Below are 26379 nucleotides of genomic sequence, written 5' to 3'. Positions count from 1 at the left end.
TAAGAAAATCCTTACTGAAATGTATTAATATGCAACCTGTTGGAAACTTTTTGTTGATTATTAAAAGACCTTTTCTTTAAACTTCGTTGAAGTTGCTTTTAAAGTTATGCAGTGTGACAATCTCTTGTGTCTGTTCTTTCTCTCTATTTAAAAATAGTTCAGGAAAAGCAAGATTTAATACATTCTACAACATTCACTACAATTCCTTATAAATATATGGACCTTTTTTCTTTATTGATTTAGTTCCTGACATAAAAGATCCCATTGACATCTCCATGCTGTCCATTGACATGGAAAACAAGGAAAACGGATCGCTGGACATAGAAAAGTAAGTGGTCCTCCTAAATGTTGTCTATTGATTTTACAGAGCTGAAGTTTAATTCTTCTGGGTACCAAAACCAGTATACAGCTGTAGTTTTATCTTGAAAGATCGCTAGAATGTTATTTTGCTAACTTCACAACATAGTCAGTACAAATGGAGTTTGTTCTGACTTTGAAATCTTTGTTGGACTAGGGACATCATGTCTGAAGCATCTCTCTGCTTTAAAGTATTTTATATCATCACTGTCTATTCTAGGCTCAATTGTAATCCTAACCTTTTGATGCATATTTAAGTATATCTTCTAAGGCAGAGTTTCTTACCTTTGAAGATGTATGGATTTTAACTCTCAGAATTCCCCAACTAGCATGCTGGCTGGGGAATTCCAGAAGTTGAAGTCCACACATCTTCAAGTTGCCAGGGTTGAGAAACACTCTTCTAAATGTTTAAAGAACTTGTTTACCAAGGGATGTATTGGGGGATATCAGCAGTTATGAAACAAAAAGATTGGTGGAGTAGTTCATGCTGACTACCTACCACTTAAGAACATGCAGGGTTTGCTATGAGCCCACCAGGTTTCCTCTAGGTGACTAATAATGACATCCCTTGTATCTTCCAAGCTGTTGCCAGTCCTCAAGTATCAAGTAATAATCCTCTTCACACAAAAGGGAGATAAAAGATAATTGCTAATACTCTGCTTCATCTGTAATTTTAATTCATGTGGTATCCATTTGTTTCCTTCTCTGCAAACACAATCAAACAAAATTCTAGTGGTGGTTGTAAGAGGGAAATGTCTGACTCCAAAGCTGGCATTCCTCCTGCTGCTAATAGGTTTTTCAAAATCGTGAGGATGAAAGAAGAGCATCTCAGCGATTTTGCCATCGTTCCCTCTCTTGAATAGTTATAATGTGGCTGGATATTGCTGCAGTGGCCGAAGAAGTGGACTTTTCCCATTTTCATCTGGGTTTTTTTTTTGTTCCCATAACAGAGGAACCTATCATGGTGTGAAAGCAATCATTTTCCTCAGTGTTTTAACCTTGTTATGGAGTCTCATTAATTTGTAAATATAATCAGGTGATTGCTAGTAGGTGGGAGCCAAATGTGACTAGTTTCCCTTCATCTGGGTACAGTCCTCTCCTCAGTGGGCCTTGATTTGGCTCATTGGCCACCATTTCACTGTGGTTTCTCTAAGATGCCAAATATAGCAGTGCTGTTGTAATAATCTGTCAAAATTGTTCAGTAACACAAGATTGCTTAATCAGCAGTACAGGAAGAGCGTACCTGTTCAACAGTGAAACAATGGAATGATAGGGTCAACCCCACTTTCACCTTCCATTGCTTGCAGAAAAGAGTACAGAGAAAGCTAGAAGTCAGCATTTGTTATTTATATAACTAAAAAGAGGGCAGGAGCCCTAAGGGGGGGAAAAAACTCAATTTGAAGTGATAGAGGGAGCAATTAAAAAAAAAAAATCAATGACAGCACGAGATATAGGAAAAGGAGCACAGGAAGTCACCCGAGACATGATAACCAGACACATCCCTTTCTTGTTATTGCCCCCTGCTTTGCAAGTGTGTTTCTCTGCCAGCTTGTGAGATGCATAAAATAAGGGGCGACAATTGAGTGATTAATCCAAGCATTTTGGGTGCATGCATAAAATCAGTACCCCACTAATCGGCAGTGAATCAGAAGAGAGGCAGATAGAGGCAGGACAGAGATTGGCAACAGGGATCATGACAGTATAGTATAGTATAGTATAGTATAGTATAGTATAGTATAGTATAGTATAGTATAGTATAGTATAGTATAGTACAGTACAGTAATGGCTAACTTTTTTCTAAAGGTGTGCCAAAATCGTGTGCGGTATCGTGCACATGCGTACGTGGCCACCCACCTGCGCACGTGTGCACAACAACTACCATCTGTTCAAAGTTACTGTGGCACTGAAAAAAAGTGGCTTATGACTGTTTTTCAAACTTGCAGCCATTGCAACATCCCCATGGTGATGTGATCAAAATTCCAAGGCTTGGCAAATGATTCATATTTATGACAGTTGCCGTGTCCCAGGGTCATAGGATTACCTTTTGCGACCTTACAAAGTTAGTGGGGCCTGATTCGCTTAACAACGGCAGCAAGAAAGATTGTAAAGTGGGACAGAATTCACTTAGCAACTGTTTCGCTTTGGGGCTCAATTGTGGTGGAGGACTACCCATATGTATTGTAGGCCCCAAGAACAAAATGTTGAAACTCTGTTTTGGATGGTGAAAACAGATAAGAGTATTGATCACCCTGATACCAGAAGGGCAAGAATTCTTACCAGTTGGAAGAACCATCCACAAGCTCAGCAACGTTACAAGAAAACATAAGCTGTGGTATAGTGTCATATAAATTGCGGTACAACTCCCGCTGTAAAAACTAAAATTCAGTTGTCAAAATTTGTTAAATTAAATAAATGTTCACATATCTAAAATAACAAGGCATAAAATAATTTCATGCTTGTCTCAAATGGTTACATGTTTTGAGTATTGTAATAAAACAACCCTCCAATCTCTCAACTATGCAAAAGATTTTTTTTTTTAAAAAAACGTGCATTTCTCCCCTTCCATTATCTTTTTTTCTTCATACCGTGTGCATAATAGCCAATCAAGCAAGAAAAAAAATCCAAGCAGCACCTGAGGCTGGGGATTGAAACTATTAAGTTGTCTTTCCTCTTGAAAGACTTGGAGGTGTCAGATACTAGGTGACAGGGTAAATAACATAAATTCAGCTCTTCAACTTTGATTGATTTAATTGATTGATTTATTACATTTATATGCCGCTCTTTTCCCCAAAGGGGACTCTGTCCATTCTGCCCAATATATTTGAAAAAACCTCAAGCAGGTGGAAAATGAATTTAAGAATTCATGGCCTCCTTTAGGTGTATTTTAAACTGCTTGCCAGTAGGTGTCGCTGTAGCAACAAAGTAGCACATGGTAGAAATGTGAGCCTGTATTCAACTGTACATTGGTGGATGGAACCTGAAATTACATCATGTAAGCCTTATAGATACATTTTCAGGTTACCTCCCATGTACAGTATATTCACAACATTGTGGGGAATTAAGATTTATTTTTCTTGCTACAGAGTTATCATGGAGGTTCATTTTCGATTTTATTTTACAACTAATTTGGGGGACACCTACGTAGCATCATTGCACTTTTACTCAAAGACAGAGCCCATTTAATCTCTTACACTTATAATTAAAGGTCTCTGTATTTCTCATTTTGTATAGTAATGGCAGAACTAATCCTCAAAACTAGTGATTTGGTTGGATTCAAATCTGGTACACATTTTCTCAAAAGTAGATTCCACTGAATTAAATTAGAGCAATCACCAAGTAAATAGACATAACCCAAGGCACACATTTAAGCCAATTGTGATCATCTAATTATTATTATATTATTCTTGAGGGGGTGGGTGACCTTGGATACTCCTAACATATAGGTTGGGTGGAATCACATTCTAAAGTTTGGATAAAGTTCAGTAAATTAAGAGTACTGTTTCACTAGCACTATATAAGGTCTTTTTATAAAGTTAGTCTACTTAGTTTCATACTTCTAAACTAGCCTGATGTAACCAGATATTCTCTGGATGTATAGGATTTCAATTCCTATTATCACTAACTTTTGGCTTTGCTGTCTACTACATTGAGTGAGGTGGCTCTAGGATCATGGAAAGAATTGGGTTTTAGCATCCAAACATGTGGTTGCTGTTGGAGAACTAAAAATTATGTCTCATACCCATGTGTGAACCAAGTTAGCATAGGAATATGCCAATAATCTTTTTACTCACGAAATCTGCATGGATCAGTTTTAGATTAACAGAGAGGTGACATACAGATGATGCTCAGACTGTACATCTGGAATTGGGCAATTGCTATTAACATTCCTGTTTGAAGACTTACAAGGTGTGCTTTGTGAGCTTCCTGTTGCAATAACTATTTTAAAAAGGATTGTTGCAAAGAACAGCAGAGAAAGGGCAAATAGCAGAAGGGAGAGGAAATTGCACTGGGTATGTGTGTAAGCATCTGTGTATGTTTCTATAAGGGTAACAGATTGCATAACTGCAGAAGTGCAGGAAGTAAGAAATCTTACATACCATTTGGATGGCAATTCTGAAAAACATTTCCTTTAAAAACAATTATATTAAAAACTATACAGTAATTGCAATAGTAAAAACTAATACGAACTAAAAGAAAGAAAATAGAGCAGAAAAAGTAAAAAGAGCAAAGGTGATTTCTATTTTGCTTATTCTGCAACTAGCGTCCAATAGATAGCGTCAGCGGAGAAGCTGGCAGTAAAACACCAGATGTCTCACCTAACAATCAAATGGAAAATGACATCTTAAGTCTACCACAGTCACATGATGTTTCGCTTAGCAACTGTGTTGCTGTGAACTCAGCTGGAATATACCCGATTGTCTGTCACAGAGTCTGCATTTCCATCCCTGCTCTGAATCATGCAGACGTCGGAGGAAATACTCTGGGCTTAAATTGAGGAATGAGGTGACTGTCAGTCCTCAATCTCTGTTTTGGAGGCAGGCATGGTGCAGTTCTGACCAGCTGAATACTAAACTTTATTCAGATCATTTATTAGGTTGCTTAGTCTTCATAAGACTGCATTATTGGGGGAAAGTAATAATAAAAGGGCCGTCTGGCATTTACAATAAAGATAGCATGTGTGCTTACTGCCATAGGCTCCTTATTACTCCATGCTTTTTTGACAACATTTGCTAGGAAGTGGTATAGCAGACTTGGACTAGGAAGAGCAGAATTCAAACAAGAAGATCACTACATGACTTTGGGAGCGTTATAAGAGGCATTGCACCCAAACATTTGGCATTTACTGTTGCTTAATGGGAGAAAAAAGTTCATCTTCACTCAATTCAGGTCAAGGAATGCCTAACACCGTGGCACGACAAAACCGCGCTTGTCAAAATAGCGGTGATAAAACCGCGTTGCTAAAGCCACAACGTCATCACCGCGTGTCATCACCACCGCGACAACAGCGCGGCGACGGAAGGGTGCTTTAAAACAGCGCGGCGGCAGAAAGCCGATTTAAATTAAGGTAAGGGTTAGGATTAGGTTTAGGGGTTTGCTTTAGGGTTAGGTTTAGGGTTAGGTTTAGGATTAGGTTTAGGGTTAGGTTTAGGGTGCTGAGTGCTTCGGAAGGCGCGGATTTGCCCTCCGCGATTATGTCATCGCGGTAGGGTCGCGTTTTTCCTTAGCGCTTCGAACGGCGCGGATTTGCCCTCCGCACTTATGTCAGCGCGGATAAGGGCTTCGCGGTTTTGTGGTGGAACCGCCTAACACGAACCCTGCTGTAAGATACAATTTTTCATTTCATGCTTATAGGATTAAAACTATATATATTTTCTACCTATAACTTCCTTTATTTTGTTTGTGTGCATGTGTGGTGTGTCTGGCAGTTTAACAGCTAGATTTGGAATAAGGCAGGCTCAAAACCTCAGCCCTAATATTTCTGCCTGGAGACTTTTTATGCCATCACTCTGGCCAACCTGCATGATAGTACATTGTGCCTAAAAAGATCTGGAAGGACACTCAGGAAGCAGTATCTCCACAAGGCAGTTTTTTGGAGGGTACTACAAGGTATCAGCAGACCAGTGGTGAAAGTAGGCCATGTATTGTAGAGATAATACCGCTACACGTGCCGGGGAGGTAGGTTTTTGGTCCAACAGTTACCAAACTGACAATGGTTGTTTAAGCTTTCAAGGAGGTTAGTGTGGACTCTAAAGACATAGAGAAAGTGGACACGCAGGGAAGGTGGTTTAAAAGATGGTTATATCAACAAGCAAGATGGTTTCCCCTGATGGTTTTCTTGAGTTGAGTACAGTTGTGTAGCTAGTTTGTGCTAGTTTGTACATCCATGCCGAAGATTCATTTTTGTTTGAATTTCTTAAAACTCTGTAGCTTGGTAGAGAATGGAAGACCTCCTGATCCGGCTGACTGGGCAGTCACAGATGTGGTGAATTATTTCAGAACAGTGGGCTTTGAAGAACAAGCAAATGCTTTTCAACAACAGGTAAATCTGTTTGCGCAAAGCTTTTTACTTTTAATTTCCAGCTTGGGAGATTTCAGAGTAGGTACCATTACAAGGATATTTTTGGCATTGCAAAGATACAGGTTCAAATCTCCTCTTAATAACATTGGGTCACCTTGGACCAGTTGTACTAAGACCAATGTACACCACAGGTTTGTTACGAGAGTAAAATGAAACACAAACACACACACACACCCTCTGCCTGTACTCTGAACTCATAAATGAAAAGAGCAACAATGCTTTTTTAATGTAAATAAAATAAACACTCAAGGAATGCAATTAAGAGTGAATAGGTGGCACTTTAAAATTGAGCTACATGGTAGGGAATGTCAATCACCTACACAATGTTACCAGAACAATGTCTGTACTCTTCCATTCCCTTGACAGACTTCCTTAGGTTGGCACCAACACATCTGAAATTAATGAAAGGGAGAAGGAGGCGGTGACAGGTTTTTCACTACATACAAATAGTCTTTGACTTACAATTGATCATTTAGTGACTGTTCAAAGTTATGACAGATTCCCCAGAGATACTTACAACTCAGTTTCAAAATCCTGTGGCCAAGTGACTGCGATTTATGATGTTTTTGCTGAAAAAACATTGTTTACCTCAATTTTTTGGCATGAAGGCACCATAGTGAATAATGGATTTAAAGATAGTGAATTTACTTAATGACTACCACAAAAACAATTCATTAAATTCAATTGGTCATGTGGATGATCTGCTTTATGACTGTCGTGACTTAGGACCATAATGTGCAGGCTCCATTATGGTTGTAAGTCAAGGACTACCTATAATTGCCACTAGGTGCTATGGCTGTCTAATGAAAAACTGCTAATTCAGCAGTTATTCCTCAGTACTCATTATTAACTGAGTGCTCTTTTTAAAATACCCTTCAGATTTTACTGCTTGAGAAACTCAGCAGGGAAAACAGCAGGATGAGTAATGGAACTGGCATCAGCTCCAAGGTTTGAAACAGGAACCTGAAGCCATAAGGAAATTGTATATTTGATGCTATGTGCTAAATGCCCATGTAGTTTGTCCATATTTTGGAAAGGATTCCTTTAACTCCTTGGTAGGATGGTGGTAAGACCACTAACCATAAGGAAAATGGTGTTTTTAAGTACAGAAATGGGGAAAACATAAATTTCACAGACTATGAATACCGAGATTATTTTAAAAGAAACAAAGATCCTTTTCATCTAGATAAATTGGGGTTCAAATGGGGCTGTTGTCCTGTGATACCAACTTTTCAAAGATAATGGATTGTAGATATTTCAACCAAACCTTCAGTTTTTAGATGTTTCATGTTTCCTTCTTTCCCTTTCTTGCATTTTACACATTATTACAGGAGTCACTTTTCTCTCGTATCATCTATTGCTGCTGCAGTAACATTTAAAAGGCTACTTTGGCGTAATTGGAGTTGATAACTTGAGTCATTCCACTTCCCAGATATTGGGAGGGTGGGACAGATGCAATGCAGATAAAAGATATAGGACCATCTTAATTTATTTGAGGACAACACACATGCGTGCTCACAAACACACACACACACACACACCAGACAGTCCTGATCCCACCAAATCATGGCCTTCATTTTTTGGCTTTGTGATCCGTTCCAGGCATACGATGCTAATATTTCATCAGCTTCTGCAGTGCTGGATTAAAACGAATCATTGAAAATCATGCTTGCTAATGCCTGCACTCTCCCCATTTTGCACTTGTGAGTATCTTACTTTCAGTTCAGTTCAATCCCTGATTGTTTTAGCATATCATAAATTGAAAGGAGTTCAGCAGCTGATATTGCATTAACCGTATTTTTCAAACTATAAAACGCTCCGGACTATAAGACGCACCTAGATTTTGAGGAGGAAAACAAGAAAAAAAAATCTGCCTCTCCATCCGGTATTCATGTGACCCATTTGCCATGGCCCGTTTGCCGCAACCCATTCACCGCTTTCCGTCGCCGCACATTCACTGCAGCCCATTTGCTGCCACCTATTCTCTACCGCCACCTGTTCACCACCGCTCATTCGCCGCTGAGGCCTATTCTAGAACAACTGATGGGCACCACACCAAACCACCACCACCACCACAATATTCACTCTATAAGACGTACAGGCATTTCCACCCCCTCACAGACATTTCCACCCACTTGGGGTAGTGCATCTTATACTCTGAAAAATACGGTAAAGATTATCACCGAAACTTATGTTAAAAGACATTGTTTGTGTAAAGTACAGCTTTTTAAAAACATCTTTGCACGGCTTTTTAAAATAACACTTTTATGTTATTTATTACGTTTCTAATCCACCCTTTGTGCAGGAGCTCAGGGTAGCATACATACTGTTCCTACCTTCTGTTTTTTCTCCACAATACCCCTGTCAATTAGATTAGACAGTTAGAGAGTGACTGGTCGAAAGGCAGCCAGTAAGTTGCCATGGCTGAAATTGGACTAGAATCTGGGACTCCTTGTCGAACTCATCTCACCTGGCCAAGCAGGAGGTTCATGTTGCAGACTTCATTAGTTACATAACTTTAACGATCGAGGTCTATAGAGAACGTTGTCCCAATAGGTGAGGCTGGCTCTCACTTTGCTGAGTTTGCAGAACTAAGGCTTGGCTCTCTCAGCTAGCATGAAGATCCACACAGGGGGTTGTCTTTTTAACTGTGTTTATTTTTGTATGGATTTTTATGTGAATTTTATTATTTTTTACTTCTAAATACCTTCATCACTCTACTACCCTGACTCTGTTTGAGGATTTTCTTTTGTAAAACAGGTCAGATGTTTACTGCCCAGAATTACGTTATTGGGGTTGAGCGTATTTAGTGCACTCTCTTGCAGTAATTAAACCAATCGTTGCCTTCTGTGATTGATTTAAAAATCCATTTTAATAAAGTGTTTCTTCCTATATTAGAATCTTTTGAAAATTATAATATCCATGTTTAATTTTTTTAAAAAAACCTCTTCTGACTGATTAAATTTCAACTGACAAAACTTAGAACATACTGTATTTCCCCGAAAATAAGACAGGGTCTTATTTTCTTTTGACCCCCAAAATAAGTGCTTGGCCTTATTTTCAGGAAGGTCTTATTATTTTTGAGGTGCAGGAGGCAGCGAGCAGGGTCACCTCATGGCTGCTGTTGTGTTACAATATTTTTGAGGAGGGCTAATTTTCAGGGGAGGGCTTATTTTAGCCCATCCACTCAAAAGCCCAATTGGGCTTATTATCTGGGGAGGTCTTATTTTCAGGGAAACAGGGTAGTTTTTGTAGAACTGAAGAAGCTTCTTGGATGAGAAGCAAAATATTTTCAAGGGAAAAAACTCAAGAAAATCCAGTTGCCTTTGATAAAAGCATCTTTGGGACAACCATGACTTGGATGATTGAGTATCTCCATAGACAGGACATCACAGAATTCTTGCAATGTTTGGCTATTAAAGTTACAAAAAATCCGGAGACCATTATGTACCTTTAGGAGTGACAGGGTATACGTGTGTAGGCACTGCTGATCTGCCCTCCACTAAGCTGGTTAAAGTAAATATCTCTGACGACAAACATACACATTCCTCTAGAAACAAACTTGAAAAGCATGACACTCATCTTCCTAAAACAGCACTTGAAAGAGGCTATCTAGGAAATGGGATCAAGAGATGTAAATTCAGGATATTTATTTAAAACTGCACATGCACTTAATTATTTTCTTCAAATGTCATTTAATGTTTAAATTCACAGGCAGATAAAGTTACACATTCACGTATAAAGGAAAAATCAGCAAACGGAACGGGGTTTTTTTAATACACAAAATGGAAACATAAGCCAATAATAAAAAAGGCAAAAACTATATATATATATATATATATATATATATATATATATATATATATATATATATATATATATATATATATATATATATATATATATATGGAAGTGTGACCTTCCTCCCATATTTGGGCATACCAGGGGTTGTGACTTTAAATATATGTATGTATGTATGTATGTATGTATGTATGTATGTATGTATGTATGTATATATATACCTGAAATATTCCTTTCAGTTAAAATCTGTGCCCCATTCAACTCCAAGTTTTCATGCCAGTGTAAAAAAGAGACTACGGAGATTAAATTTCAAATTTTGATTAAAATTACCTATAGATGTGCTGTTCACTAAAACTGCCAAGTCAGTTGCCAGAATGCTGTACCTCTGCTTGATATTTACAGTTTTGTAGGTTTTGGTAATAAGCTGGGATGAGTTTGTGAAATAATATGAATAGTTTCATATCTTGTATTTGATTTGCCTGTAGGATAAATTAAAGCCACCCCAGAGCCAATGGGGCTGCAGTATGCAAATGAACAAAATCTAACGGTTATTTAGCTTATCTAGTGATGATGTCACAATCAGGGGACTGTTTGAATAATTTTGAAATCAACAGTTTTCTTCTCTGTAGCCGATTGGTTATTACCCCAGTTAAGATTACCAAAAGCCCTGACATGATACTGCATGTAGAAATACCACATATTTAACAGTATTATGGGTCAGGGATTTCTGAGTGTATGTTTCTTTTGTTTGCTTTCAAATGTATTTTACACTTCAACTGTGAGACTGACAGAGCTCCAAAAAGGCCTCTAAACCTTGTTCAGTTACTTGTCTCAGACCAGCCTGTTGTTATCAACATTTGAAGAAGATGGTAAATTATTATGAGGTTTTAGGAGTATCGAGAAGTGCATCTGCAGATGATATTAAAAAGGCCTACCGACAGTTGGCCTTAAAAGTACATCCTGATAAGAATCCAGGAAACCAAGAAGCAGCTGAGAAGAAATTTGTAGAAATCTCTAAAGCGTATGAAGTCTTGTCTGATACTAAAAAACGGGATGCCTACGACCAATCCAGCAAAAAGAAGTTAAATGAAAACAAACCTGCAGGAGGGCACGGTAGGGTTGGAAATGTGCCGAGGAGTGGCCATGGGGACAAAGGGTGTGGGAGAAGACAGGTGGACCCTGAATTCAGCTTCTTTGCACCACAGCTGAACGTACAGATGGGTATGGATTCCTTTTCTCAAGATATATTTGACAATCTGTTTGAAGACTTTTCTGGGCTTCAGCTAAATCCCCGCAGAAGTAGATGCAAAATTGACAGGAGCTTTTCGGTTTCTATCACGGGCGTTTCCCCGATCGTAGGAACTGGTTTCACTTCCTTTGGTTCTAACATCCCAAGGAGCTGCTCCCGCTCCTCCATCACATCTCTAAACAGGGGCAAAAATGGCAAATTCCGCTCCATCATCACAACCAGCAAAATTGTGGATGGCAAGAAAATCATCACAAAGAGAACGATAGTGAATGGCAAAGAAAGTGTTGAAAAAGATGAAGAACCAATCCGTCACTGAAGCGTTTTCAGGGTATTCCAGGTAAGGACAGCTGCTGTGCTGGAAATTATTTTTAAAAATGTCCTATATTTTGCATGTGGGCAGATTGACATACATTTCTTCCCAGGATCTGGGACACTCGCGTATGTGGCATACACATACACTAATACTTGGGAATTATGCCGGTTACCTTTTAGAACAGTCTTTTTCAAACTTGGTGACTTTTAAGTTGTGTGGACCAGTAGTGGGATTCAACATTTTTTACTACCGGTTCTGTGGGTGTAGCTTGGTGGGCGTGGCAGAGGAAGGATACTGTAAAATCTCCATTCCCACCCCACTCCAGGGGAAGGTTACTGCAAAATCCCCATTTCCTCCTAATCAGCTGGGACTTGGGAGGCAGGAAATAGATGGGGCAGGGCCAGTCAGAGGTGGTATTTACTGGTTCTCCGAACTACTCAAAATTTCCGCTACCGTTTATCCAGAACTGGTCAGAACCTGCTGAAAACCACCTCTGGTGTGGACTATATGAAATATCATGATTGATCATTCAATCTACCTTTATTTTGGCTCAAGACCAGCATAAGGATGGTGGGGTACAGAAAATTTAGAAAGAAAAAAAATACAGAAATAAAATTAAAATCCTAAAAGTTAGAAAATATAGAAACAAAAAACCTAAAAAAATTCTAAAAAGTATAAAAAGAAACATAAAAACAACAAGCAATCTATTATAAAGTATACAAGAATTTGGATCAGCCGAAAAGAAAAAGTAGAGATGAAATGGATTGATTTTAGGACCGTCCAAACCAGTGGTGGTATTCAGCAGGTTCTGACAAGTTCTGGAGAACTGGTAGTGGAAATTTTGAGTTGTTCGGAGAACTGGTAAATATCACCTCTGATTGGCCCCACCCACATTTATTCTCTGCCTCCCAAGTCCCAGGTGATTGGGACGTAATGGGGATTTTGCAGTAACCTTCCCTTGCCACACCAAGCACACCACGCCCACCAAGCCACGGCTACAGAACCGGTAGTAAAAAAAAAATTGAATCCCACTGGTTCAAACAATATTAGAGGCAGTCCTGTCTGAGCCTTGTAGCTGTTAGTGGTCGGTGTTTTAGCCAGAGCAGATTATATTTTCCAAGTGTTGGGAAAAACAGTAGAGGAATTGGACTGGATTGATTTTAGCTATTCTGTGCTTGATTGGGCCTAAAAGAAGATCATCATCAGCAAACATTGTGCGTCAGGTCTTTTTTGACTCCACTATAGCTATGGCTGGCTGTATCTGCCAGAGCATATACCATTTTTTAAATTGCTGACAAGAGCCCAAGGTTGGAGAGATTCAGGTTCCTGCTTCCCAGAGTACTAATCTATGCCTGGAAAAGAGCTAAACATGGTTTTCTGCAAGCTCTGCATCATGAGGATTACTTTACTAGAAAACTTCTGCTGTGTTTGGAAGGCTAGAATAATTGTACTGATAGGACAAGAAAAGAAGAATTAAAAAATTGGAAAAGTGAAAGATTATAAGGCTATAGAGGGAGTGAATCGAAGTATTCCCATTTGGATCTTGGTAAGAGTGGGGACAGACAGGAGAATAGATACGTCAGCTAATTCTTGGTTAACAAGAACTAGTCTGACTAGTTGGAGTTACAATGGCGTTGAACGAGAAGACATATGACCAGTCCTCCAAGTTGTGGCCATTGCAGCATCCCTGCAGTCACATGATTACAATTCAAGCATGTTGCACAATTACAGCAATGGCTGCATCCTATGGTCGCAGGATCACCATTTGCGACATTCACTGCTGGGCATCTGACAAGTAAAGTCTGTGGGGAAGCTGGCAAAAGGTTGCAGGTGGCAATTTGCATGTGGTACGATGCCGTGCTTAAGGGCCTCACAGGATTCATTTAACAACTGCAGCAAAAACTGCCAGAATTGCCGTTGTAAGTCAGCAGAGTCACGTGGCATCTCACTATGACCATTTAACGACAAGAGTTTCTGATCCCAATTACCATGTTAGTTATGGACTACCTGTAGAAAGGGGGTCCTTCTATTGACCTAATGATTGACACAATAGTTAGGTGGTGATGTATTGGTTGTAAATTGGAGAGGATGGTTGCTGGAGGAACAGGGTGGAAATCAGTCCCAGCATAAAGTTGCTGTGAGTTTGAAGGATTGCTAATTTCAGTGAACTCTGAATAAGGTTTATACTCCTGGGTGCAGTTGGCCTGCAATTTGGATGTGCTTCTGGACCCATAGCCCCTTCTGAGGCTATAGCTCAAGCTCAGACCACCTTCGGCCAATAACTTCTGCTCACATGATGAGATTCAGTAGGTCAGAACCACTGTATGTTCCCTCAGAAAGAGACTGTCACCTCCAGGGACCAAACTAACCATGTCTTTTCGGTTGCCATTTTTCTCTGCAATACTACTACTCCTGAAGTGGTTCAAGCCTTCCCTATAGTATTTAGGAAACGGGGGAAACTTTCCACCAAGCCAGAGTAACTTGTGTATTGGAATAGCCTCTCAGTTGTGAGATTAGGTTTCTTTTTATTGTTATTGATGTTTTTATTTTATTATATGGAATGTCCAAGACATGAGCCAAGGGAAATTGGATATCCAGTGGGAAATGACCAGGCTGAAAATCGACCTCATTGACACAGTGAGCAGCACTGGATAGACAACAGATATTTCTATTCTGAGGAATTCATTATATATAAGTTATAAATGGAATGGAATTTATCACAAGCAAGAAACTTGCCTAAGCAGTGGAAAGTTTCTTGATGAATTATCATATTATGACCATCTGAATCTATGCCATTCAACATCATAATTGTCCACGTTATGCTCCAGCAACTGGTGCAACAGAGCTTGAAACAGCTTGTATGCCAGCTCAAAAAAAGTGCTAAAACAAGTGCCCAAAAAGACATTGTTTACACACTGGATGCTTTCAGTGCAAAAGTTGGGAATCAATCAGAAACAGGCATCACTGGCAGCTTTGGTCTTGGGAGAAGATTGATTGATTGATTGATTGATTGATTGATTGATTGATTAGGTCTTGGGAGAGGAATGATACAGGTGATAATTTGGTTTAATTTTTGCCATGAAAATTGATTTTGAATTATGAATGCCTGGTTCAAACAGCACAGGCATTACTTATACATTTGGACAATACCAAACTGCACCATAATCAGATCAACTATATTCTATGCATCCATCAATGGTCTCTTGCAGTCCTTGCTGTCAAGATACATCAGTGTCAGTTGCAGTTCAGATCATGAATTGTTGGTGGCTAAGATCAGAGTGAAATTATGCAACATCAAAAAGACCATACTAGCAAGTTTAGACATCTCCATAATTCCTATGCAACCGAAATAAAAAATAAGTTGGAACTGCTGGACATCTGCTGAGAAGATGCCAGATGTACTGTACAGGAAATTCAATTGACCATCATTGAAGCAATGGTTTGAACACATACCATACAAGAAGCCAGAGAAAAAGCGCGAGTAGCTCTTGGATGAAATCAGAATAACTGAGCAAAGGAAAGCAACCAAACCAGCAGGCAAATGAGAGGAAGCAAGAGATTGAATGTAAATTTCCAAAGAGAAGCAAGGTAAGACAACAAAGTTTACTCGGACTAGCATTGCAGACAGTAAGAAGAGATATGGGGTCTTTGAGGCTCTCTGAGCCTGATGGTTTTCTTGCAAATGTTTCATTACCAAACTAAGGAACGCGTAAGAAAGGACTGCATGCCATACCAAAATTCCACATGTGCCAATAAAAAAGATGCAAAGACCATTTACTGCTCATAAAAGCACAATCAAAAAGAAGCAAAGGAAAAAACTGTCTGACCAAGAAGATGTGAGGAACAGATGGCGAGAACATAGAAAAAAACTGAATTCCAGTAACAAAGAGGCCCAGCCTGCCCAGGATGATAAGGAAAGGGAAATAGAATCAGCGATTCTTCAGGAAGAAGTTGTGTGGCCAATGAGCCAGCTGCCAAATTATCAGATGATCAAGCTGGTTTAAGAAGGTGTCATGAGACTTGTGATTATACTGCAAGTCTATCATTTAAAAAATCTCAATCTCAAAAGAACATCTACATTTGCTTTATTGAATACACAAAAGTCTTTGATTAGGTTAATCAAGACAAGCTGTGAAGATCCCTTGAAGACCTGGGTGTGCCAACATATCTGGTCAGGTTGGTGCAGTCACTATACATAAATTAGGAAGCTACTGTGTGAACACCATATGGAGATATTAGTTAGTTCAATGTTTTTTTAAAAAGTGTGGCTCGGTTACACTCTTCCATTTATTTTATTCAGCTTGTATGTAGAAATGATCAAAAGGAAAATGAACTTGAGGAGCAAAAGTGTTTGCTTCTTCAAGTTCAGCTTCCTTCTGATCATTTCATCACATTGTTGATGTCTGGAGAAACATCAACAATAAGCTGGAAAAAACAACTCTCCTCTCAAACCAAATAGGAAAACAAAAAAGGCCTTAAAAATCTCATCAAAAGGATTAAAAAGGAAATCAAGAATTTTGGCCGCCTTCTGAACATCAAAAAAACCAAGCTCATGACCACTGTGAGAAATGGACATGTCAAAATCACAATTGATGGTGAAAAGATTGAATACTGTATATGTAAGAATTACCTTCCCTGGGATAGGAGATTGATCAAATAGTGAATGTGGTCCAGAAAGAAAGTATTGAATCACATTGAGTCTCCCAGCAGTGACAAGCATTAATTATGGTAAGCAAGGACATCAGCCTGGCAACTAAATGCAGATTAGTCCAGGGGTCCAACCCCCCGGTCCATGGACCAGCACCAGTCCATGGCATGCCAGCAACTGGGCCATGAAAACAAATGAAGCTTCATCCGCGCAATGCATGCAAAACCATGCCCACTCCGATCTGCAGAAAAATCTTTCTCCATGGAACCGGTCTCTGGTGCCCAAAAGGTTGGGGGCCACTGGATTAGTTCACATAACACACACTACTTGTCCACTGCATATTACCCATGGATAGACATCTGCGCATTCTCTTACTCAATTCTAACAACCGAGGCTGTTGCATAGAAAGCATGCACCTAAAAGGGTTATTGTTCCAAGGGTGAAATTCAGCAGGTTCTGACAATTTCTGGAGAACCGGTAGTGGAAATTTGAGTAGTTTGGAGAACCGGCAAATACCACCTTTGGCTGACCCCAGAGTAGGATGGGAATGGAGATTTTGCAGTATCCTTCTCCTGTCATGTCCACCAAGCCATGCCCACAGAACTGGTAGTAAAAAAAATGGAATTTCACCACTGTATTGTTCCTTATATGAACAAAATGAGTTGGTGTAAATGATTTAAGATGTAGGAACCAGGTACATTACCTTCCAACTTTGTGGGTGATGAATTCCATTTCATTGGGATAATGGAGAATTGTTATAAGAAGAATTTTTTAAAAAACAAACTTAATAAGTCTTTTATTAATCTTTTAGCACATGGGAAATGGTAGATGTCATCTACTAGATGAAGTATATCATGGAATCATAGGGCAGGAAGGGACCTTGGAAGATTCCAGTCCAAGCACTGGGCAGGAATTCTCATACATTTTTGAATCAATAGCTGCCTGATCTTTTCTTGAAATCCTTCAGTGATGGGGCATCTACAAATTCAGGAGGCCGGCTGTTCCTTTTTCTAATAGTTCTCATGGTCAGGAAATTCGTCCTTAGTTCAAGTTTGAATCTCTCACTATAAAGGTTCCACCCATTGGTTCTTATCTTACCCTCAAGTGTTAGGGAGAGTAAATCTACTCCCTCTTCCCTTTGACATCCCTTCATATATTGGAAAACTTAACCTTAGCCTTCTCTTTGAGCTTAACAGACCAAGTTCCTTTCACCGCTCTTCATAGGATTTAGCCTCCAAACCGCTTACCAACTTTATTGCTTTTCTCTGCATTGTTTCCAGTTGCTCAGCCTCCTTTTTATATAGCCATGATCAGAATTGGACACAGTGTTCCAGATGTGGTCTGATCAGTGCAGAATAGAACAGACTATTACTTCCATGATCATGACAAACTCCATGATCAGAGTTTGGATGTTTATCCTAAGCAAGACCCTTTTTTCCTTAAATGACATGAAGAGTTTTTATTGCCCCAACTATGCAATCTGTATTTGTGTTATAACTCAGTATGTCTAAATTATCTCTTTTACTACATACATTGTTTTGCTCCACCCTTTGTAATATAAAACACACAAGAAGGCCTCCAGATAACAATTAAATATTGTTTCCCGTTTCATTCACCAGGAAATGTCTTACCACCTTTGGAACAACTTGACATTGTAAACAAGTTTCAAACTGGTTTAATATCCTAGAGTTCTCTGAAACTCTAGGCATAGTTTCCCAATTTAGAAAAAACAGGAAATTGGTTAATTAGGAGCTTCCTATAGCTTGTGCTATGAAGTATCAGAGAACTTGCATATGTGGGCAAAATGTTCTTACATATGTTCCACATTTAGCTTATTGCCTATATCTATAAAACGTTTAATCATTTTGTTAGATTTAGTTTATTTTATGAACTTGTTAGAAACAAGCTGAAAATATATGCTATTGCTTAAATATTCAAATGTTTAAAATCACTGGAACCTTTACTATTATACTGAAGGCGTCAGAAGTGTTTCGTATTCATAACGTGGCATTTTTAGTGACATTTGTTTGGAAAAAAATTGTTCAGCAATCTGAAAGATCCGAGCCTATAGTAGGCAGGTCTCTTAACTGGCATGTTACATTTATACCTGTTATTTTATTGACTATTTTACACTGCCCAGAGTCACTTTTGTGAGATGGATGCTCATTTAAATTTAATTAATTAAGTAAACAAACAAACCCAGAAATAATCAGTGTAGGCTTAGTTTGTCAATATTACCTTTCAGGTACATAATTTTGTCATAATCTTGCATATGCTGCCAATACAGTTAATTGGAAATATTCCACAACATGTATCCAGAAGTGGGTTGCTTACGGTTCAGCCTGGTTCAGCCGAACCTGTAGTGGAATTCAGGCCTGGGCCGCAGAACCGGCAGCAACCCAGGCCTATCACGCCCACGAACCGGTTCCCTCACCGCCGCTGGGCCGCCACCATTTTACATTTTAGTGACTGCACGTGTGCAGTTTACTGTAAATTGTTCTGCGCATGCGCAAAGAACAATTGACATTGAATAATGCACGTTCACGCAGCATGCACCTGATGCGCGGGGGTTGCGAACCCGTAGTAAAACCGGCAGCAATCCACTCTTGCATGTATTCATAACATTTTGGTCACTGAGCTTATAGTGAAAAGTTTAAGATTTGGTTGAAAATGTTTTGGTGTTATTTTTTCCTAATTGTTCACAATAAATATTAGCTAAATGGAATTTCAGAAGGACAGAAATTGGCCAGTGATTAATCTTTGACACACCCAATTTCATTAGCTTTATTAGTCAGACTTTATGATTCTTGCTAAGACTTATGCCTGTTGAATCTGATAAACTACAGAAGTCCTTTGAAATCTGATCATTTCCAGATGTTTGGAATTGCTAACCACATACATGAGTGAAAATTTTAGGAGTTCTAGATCCAAAAATTTCTCAAGGCATTGCATTCAGGATGACTGTAATATGGAATTACCATGAATTAGGACTGTTATATTTGGCTGCAGACAATCACTACAAAACAACAAAGAATTATTGTAGAGATAGTCCTCGCTTGCTTACTGTTTTCTTCAGTGACTATTTGAAGTTATGACAAGTTGAAAAAATAACTATATAACTAATACCTGCATTTACAACTTTTGCAGCATTCTTCAAACATGTGATTGCAGTCAATATGCGTTGTCCTGTGCCTGACCTGTCATTTCCCCCTTTTTCTCACCTTACAGAGTAGAAAAATTGGAGAATAAGGCAAGAAAGTAGGCAGGCACTACACATCAAAAGCAATCTAATGGTGCTGACAGCAACATAATGGTGCTGAAAGCAACATAATGGGGCTGACAGCCCTGAGCATGCTGCACAAACAGTCTGATGTTTTCCCCATTCTGTGCCTGCTTACTGTCTTGTAATTCTTTCCTTCCTGGGATTCAATGAAAATACATATAATAATTAATTTCTTTCTTGTTAATTATCCCAGCATTGTAGGGAGCATTTCAGAGGGTGGGAGAGAGATTAGAAGGCAAACAAAAGCAGACTATGTGAAATTGATTAATCTTCTGCTGAGAATACTGTGGGCAGCCAAAATCATGAATCCGAGAGCAAATCAATCCAGAGTTCTAACTCAAGACTTTGGTACTAGGGCTGGGCATTTTGTGTGAAGGCACAGTTATCCTAATGCTGGGAGAGGTAGAAGGGAAGAGAAGGCAACCACCAATAGCCAGGTAGATGAACTCAATTACAATGGCATTGGAGTCCTGAAAGGCCATGTTGGAATAGATTATCCTGATAAAGGCTTATCTTTGTGGTTGCTAAGAGTCAATACAAACTGGATGGCATATCATTAATTTAGGAACAGTACAGACCCATACTTGATTTCTGAATGCAGATAATCATTGTTTAAACATGCAATAATTTTGCAAGCAGTGTCCGCAATTACATCCTTTGCAACATCACTCTCTATGTCACGTGCTTGCAGTTATAGTCAGTAAGTACACATCCTGTGGGTGAACCTTTTTTTTCTGACCCTCTCCTACCCCAATGTAGTGGAATGTGATCTGGATTCCCAGGAGAGAGGGGAGCTGCTTCCTACAGGACAAAGAGGCAATTGAGCATGGAAAATTTGGTCAAGAGGAAGAGGGTTAAAATGACTCCTACCTAATAGTTCGCAGAGTACATAGTTATTCAGATAGTTATTTTGGCTTGGCAAGATTATGTCTGTAGTGAAGAAGAATAAAGAAACTACTCAGAGGTAATTCCACATGTCATTCATGAGGCCTGACACCCACAGAATGAAGAAATTGCTTAAACAGCCTATGTATTCCTGAACAGCTTTTCTCTGCAGCACAGAATGTCCCTAAAAATTGTAAACGAAAAATTAAAAATCTCATCTTTGTCAGTTTAATTACTTTGATTAGAATCTTCCTGTCAGCTTACAGCTGCTGCCTTTAGTTTCATACTAAAGGCCCTCTTTCAACTCCTAAGTAGCTCATGGCAAGCATACTAGGCAAACCATCGTTAGTGCATTCTTTCCTGTGTGTATTGCCCATTATGTACCATTGGTAGGGTGTGTTCATTTAAATGGGTGAAAATTAATTTTTGCAATTTTTTTCAGTGAGGTGAGAAGCTTCTAAAATTACCGTACGTGCCAGGAATTCAAATCTGCTTTATTTTTTGCAATTACACAACCTTTAACTTGGTATGGTAAATGTATGTCTGATCCAGGGGTGGATTCCTGCCAGTTCTAACGTCTTGTAGAGAACCAATGGAAGGTTCCACAAATCTACAGTGCCGTTTAGAACTGGTTCCAGGTCCCTCCCCCTCCCCCCCGCCCGTCTGGACATCATCAAGATGAAGAGCGAGAGGAGGAATTCTGGGAGTTAAAATCCACAAGTCTAACAGCTGTCAAGTTTCAACACCCCTGGGGTTTTTTTCTAAAGGGTTAGGGGTGCAAGGGTCTTGTAACTTGACAGATTTAAGACTTGCGTGCTTCAAATGCCAGTTTCTGAGCCAACATTTCGGTTGCTAAGCAACAGCGTTGTTAAGTGATTTTCACCACATTTTACAAGTTAGCCACGCCCACCCAGTCACACGGCTGGCAAGCCACTCCCACCCAGTCACATGGCCAGCAAGCCACTCCCACCTAGTCACATTGGCCGGCAAGCCACTCCCACAAAGCAGGTCACACCTACAGAAGAGGTTCTAAAAAAAATTGAAACCCACCACTGGTCTGATCATATGCCCCACAAATATTGTTAACTTTATGTTCTCAAAATTATACCTTGTGCTACAAAAATTAAAGTTTTTTTCTGCATTAATCTTATCTAGCTAAGCAAAAAATAATCCATGCATTCATAAACTAACATCAGAAAGCAATTATCTGAGTTACAAAAATGTTTAAGTGAGTTTCAAGTCTTGTTTTGATTTGTTCTTCGACAACAGTTGTCGACTTGCTTCTTGGCCTCTAATATAACCTTCACGTTGTTCATGTGCATACAGTCTGCTTGCTGCCTCTGTTTCACACATCTCTCTACTGACTGGGCATGTAGTACTTGCATTGGTTCATCAATGAACCTCTTTATTTCTGCTATAGTCAGTTTGCCCATCAAAGGTGGCTCATATACACCTTCAGACCAGTCAATCAGCTCCATCAGTGTCAATGCTCTGGCTTGACCGCTACCCAGTGCATGGCACCGCCTTCACAGCCAGTATTAACATTTGTAGAATCTCCTCCAATGGCTTTCGAGCTTTTGTCAATGCCTTTCTTCTTCATGAAATACGCAAGATTATCTGCAATCACTTGAGCAGGTTTTCCTGTTTTTTGAGCCTTTCTCTGGAGTTAAATGATAAAGATATCTTCTACTCAGCTCACTGCACACAGAATAATGTTCTTCTTTGGTGGGACTGGGGAATTTCTTGGTCTGAATTGTTTGCTTGGGAATTGCTAGTCTGAAAAGTTATGATAATAATGTAGTTATTTACCAAGCACATCTAAATTATATTAAAGTAACCAAAGTATCTTTACAATCCCCAAGACATGTCACAACTTTTGAGCACCCCTAACGTTTGGAATTTGAGAGCTGAAAAATTTAACACACCCTAATTAATTTAACCACACCCTGGTTGCTTGCAGTGTGGGGGCCGTGAGGTGGGGTGGTGATTTGGCCCAAGCACCCCGCACTGGCTTACTTCAGGGTGTCCGCAGCCAGGCCATCCATGCCCTGACACCTGCCTCACAGTGGCAGCACCATCAACCATGTTCTTGTGGCCTGTTGGCCGCTGGGCCCCTCCAGCAGCTGAATGAGATGAGGAGGGGGCATGGGAGGCAGGACCAGTGTCAAGAAAATCTGAGAGCTCCAAGTGGGAAGAGGGAATGGAGCTGTCAGAGATAGAGACAGAGGTGGAGCCTGGACCATCCATCAGCCCTCAGATGGAGAGGCCACAGTTCCCAAGTCTGGAGGTGGTTGGTGAGGAAGAGGAGGAACAGCTGGGTGCAGTGCCTGACATGTGGATGTGCAGAAGGGAAAGGAGAGGAATCTATGGGCCAATCCTTGGGACGGGAGAGCCACCAGTATTAGCTAAGCCCCATCCTAGCTATGGCAATAAAGCGGGTGGAGATGAATAGGTGTGGCAGACAACTATTCATTTCTCTGGGTCAGGCACTGACTTCTGAATCCTGTCTGGGACTTATCAGATTCTTTCCTTTGAATCAGCGGCACAGAGAGAGAAAGAGACTCCTGGTGTGAGGGGCCATTTCATGTGTATCAGGAACCCCAGCACTGTTCCTGCTTGCTCATGACAAATGAAGCAGGAGGCTGAGTGCTGTGGATGTGCCTTGACCATGAGGTGAGGATGGTGTCAGAATGCATGGGGCAGCTTCACTGCCTTGTCTTGTGGCTGTGACACCGGCGCATTGTAGGAGTCTGCTGGATGGGGCTACCCGTGCTGTGGCCATGAAGTGAGGCAGGTGGTGGGATGTTGGTGGTCTGGGTGCGGGGAACCTGAGGTAAGCTGGTACAGGGTACATGGGGCAGCTCCATTTCCCCTACCTTGCGGCAGTGGCACTGACACACCACATGGCCTCCTGACCCACTGTGAGCAAGCAGAAGTGGGCCTCCTGTACATGGGGGAAAAATACGACACCCCCTGAAAACACCCTAGTGCTTATTTTGTGCCCCATAAGAAAATAAGACCCAGTCTTTTTTTCAGGGCAACACGGGTAAGTGCTGAAAGAAGCAGGAATCTCTGCTGAGAGCACACACTGCTGGGAATGTGATAAGGATTTGTAATGGAATACATGGCCAACCTTGAGGAAAAAGGAGAAGAGAAGCTGCTTAGGAAATAACCAGACAAGAGAGGCAGGAACCTGTGGTTGGTAAACAGTAAACGAAAAAACCTGCCCTAATGGATATAGGAGTTAAAAGTGGCAGGCAGGAAGTTTGTACCTTCAGACTTGCAAGTTAATGTAGCCTTCTAATAAAGTACATTTAGCTCATCTGGTTCCATGTCTAGTTTATCCAGGAGGACTGACAAGACTTTATTTGTTTTTTAAGAAATATTCTTTTAATATTTTTTTTTAAATTAAAACAAAGAAATCAGAATATTGTACATTTTTAAAGGTCAGTTAGGACTTTGTTCCCCTGGGAAACAGCAAATTGTAAGCAAATTTTATTCATGCTAGGATTTGTCTTTTATGGATAATTTGGGCGTTGTAGGGGAACTGGGTGTGCTTGGACAAAAGTTTATAGGTCAGTAAATATACAATATTTTGCTACCCAATATGGGACCAAAATGATAAGACTTCTTATCACATCCCTTAGCAGTTTCTTTTCCTGCTGTCATAGTATTTTGAGTTGGTGGACATTTTCCTCTTCCATATACTCAGGGGCAGGTAAACAATTTTAAGAAAATCATTGCATGTGTTGTGGTCTGCCAGCAGCCTGTGGAGCTGGCAACAGAGTCGGACAGTGAGGAGGTTGGGGAGGAACATGGGCCAGTTCTGGAGTCTGGGGAAGGCTCGGACGAGGTCTCTGCGTCGGAGGCAGAGAGGGGGCCAAGGCTATCTGGTAGTTATGTGCTGCCTCTGGAGTCTGACATCAGCGAGGCAGAAGAACAGTTTGAACCTGTTCCCAGTGTGCGCATGCACAGAGCTGCCAGAAGGCAAGAACAATATATAAAGAAAATTAAGTACATATTAACACATCTGCTAACTATAGCTAGAATAGCATTTGCCCAATGCTGGAAACAAAATAATACCCCCTCGGACGAATTAGTGATAAAAAAAAACTTTGGATTGTGCAGAGATGGACAAATTAACACTGAAATTAAAAGATAAAGAAGAGTCAGAATATTATGAAATTTGGAACAATTGGTACAAATGGCTGCAAAAGAAGAATAAAATTAATTAAGCCGAAAAACAATATATATAAATATATATAGAACTGTGTATAAAGGTGTGTAAATATAGAAGCGAAATATTATATACATGTACAGGTACGATGACATAACAATGTTGATATAATGACTGTTGTAGAAGGGAAAAAATAAAAAAAATCTGCTAACAGAAGGCAAGAACAATTGAGAAAAAAGGGGCGACTCGGGAGTAAGGCTTGGAGATGATTGGCCCCTCCCATAAGACATAAAAGAGGAGCAAACAGACTTGAGCCTTTTCAGGAAGCAATTAGTTCACCTGGTTGGTTCAAGCTCTGAGAAGTTCCATTTGACTCTTTGCCTTGCAAAACTAATTGGCAATTAGATCTGTGGCAGCGTTTCAAGGGAGATAAAGGTGGGTGCTTATCAACATTACCCTGAAAGACTGTGGCAACCCAAGCATACATCTGTCGTACTCTTCACAGACTGTGAATCATTATTGACTGTGAATGACCATAATTTACAGCCATATAAATAAAAGAGTTTTTGGGACTAAGATTGTGATTTATGCTTTCTTAGGAAGCCTAGTCAGAACAGCATGAAGATGTAAGATATAAAATGTTTCTCTTTAAAAAGGAATACTAACAACTCTTTAAAAAGGAAAGTACAACTGAGTACTTAATTATAAAATTGTTAGAAAGTCTACCATTGTTCTTCTTTTACTTTTATCAGTTTTCCTTTCTTTTTTCTTCAACAGAAAAGTGTCAACAGCCTTTCTTTACTTTAAACCTTTCTAAATCCCCTTAGCTTTCTCTCTTCCTTATAAGAATTTTTTCAGATAAACGTTTTTCACACTTATGATCATTGCAGCATCCCCATGATCATAGGATCAAAATTCAGATGCTTGGCAACTAGTTCATATTTATTGTTGTAGTAGCCCAAGGTCATAAGATCATCTTTTGCGCTCTTAATACAAGCAAAGTCAGTGGGAAAGCCAGATTCACTTAACAACCATGTTACTAATTTAACAACTGCAGTGTTTTCAGTTAACAACTGTGGCAAGAAAGGCCTTAAAAGGCGCCAAAACTCACTTTTCTTGTTTAGCAATAGAAATTTTTGAGCTCAGTTGTGGTCATATGGATTTGGCCTGAAACCCTGCAAGGTGGCTGCTGGCTGGACCAATGAACCTGATTCAGTATTTTTGGGATAAGAAGTCAGGAAGGTTGCTAAATGCCTCAAATTCTCCTTAGCCATCACAGAAGGGAAAACACCTTTAGATTCAAGAATTACTGTCAGAAACTATTGATAAACCTAAAAAAAATCTCCCACGTTCCAAGTACCTTTAAAAACAAACAATAAAAGGGCTTTTGAACCTATTCCCCATTTCTAGATTGTTTTAAGCTTTTATTCATTTTTGTTTTAGGAAATTGATGGAAAGTCTTTACTGTTGATGACAAGGAACGATGTACTCACTGGACTTTCATTAAAATTGGGGCCTGCACTGAAGATCTATGAATATCATGTAAAGCCTCTGCAGACACAGCATCTGAAGAACAGTTCACTATAG

General features: G+C 39.8%; 2 protein-coding genes across 2 annotated transcripts; both read left to right on the top strand.

The window, feature by feature from the left end:
- Positions 1-239: 239 nt before the first annotated feature.
- On the top strand, positions 240-26379 carry SAMD13 (sterile alpha motif domain containing 13). Its single transcript, XM_032217330.1, has 3 exons — positions 240-328; positions 6286-6397; positions 26236-26379. Exons 1-3 carry the CDS (start codon positions 276-278, stop codon positions 26377-26379), a joined length of 309 nt encoding a protein of 102 aa, XP_032073221.1. The 5' UTR covers positions 240-275.
- Positions 11104-11802, top strand: LOC116508687 (dnaJ homolog subfamily B member 6-like). Its single transcript, XM_032217329.1, has one exon. The coding sequence runs from the start codon at positions 11104-11106 to the stop codon at positions 11800-11802; it is 699 nt and encodes a 232-aa protein (XP_032073220.1).

The sequence above is a fragment of the Thamnophis elegans genome, chromosome 5 (assembly GCF_009769535.1).
Source record: "Thamnophis elegans isolate rThaEle1 chromosome 5, rThaEle1.pri, whole genome shotgun sequence".
Classification (NCBI taxonomy): domain Eukaryota; kingdom Metazoa; phylum Chordata; class Lepidosauria; order Squamata; family Colubridae; genus Thamnophis; species Thamnophis elegans.
The sequence above is the reverse complement of the archived record's forward strand: the minus strand, read 5'-3'. Positions and strand labels throughout refer to the sequence as shown.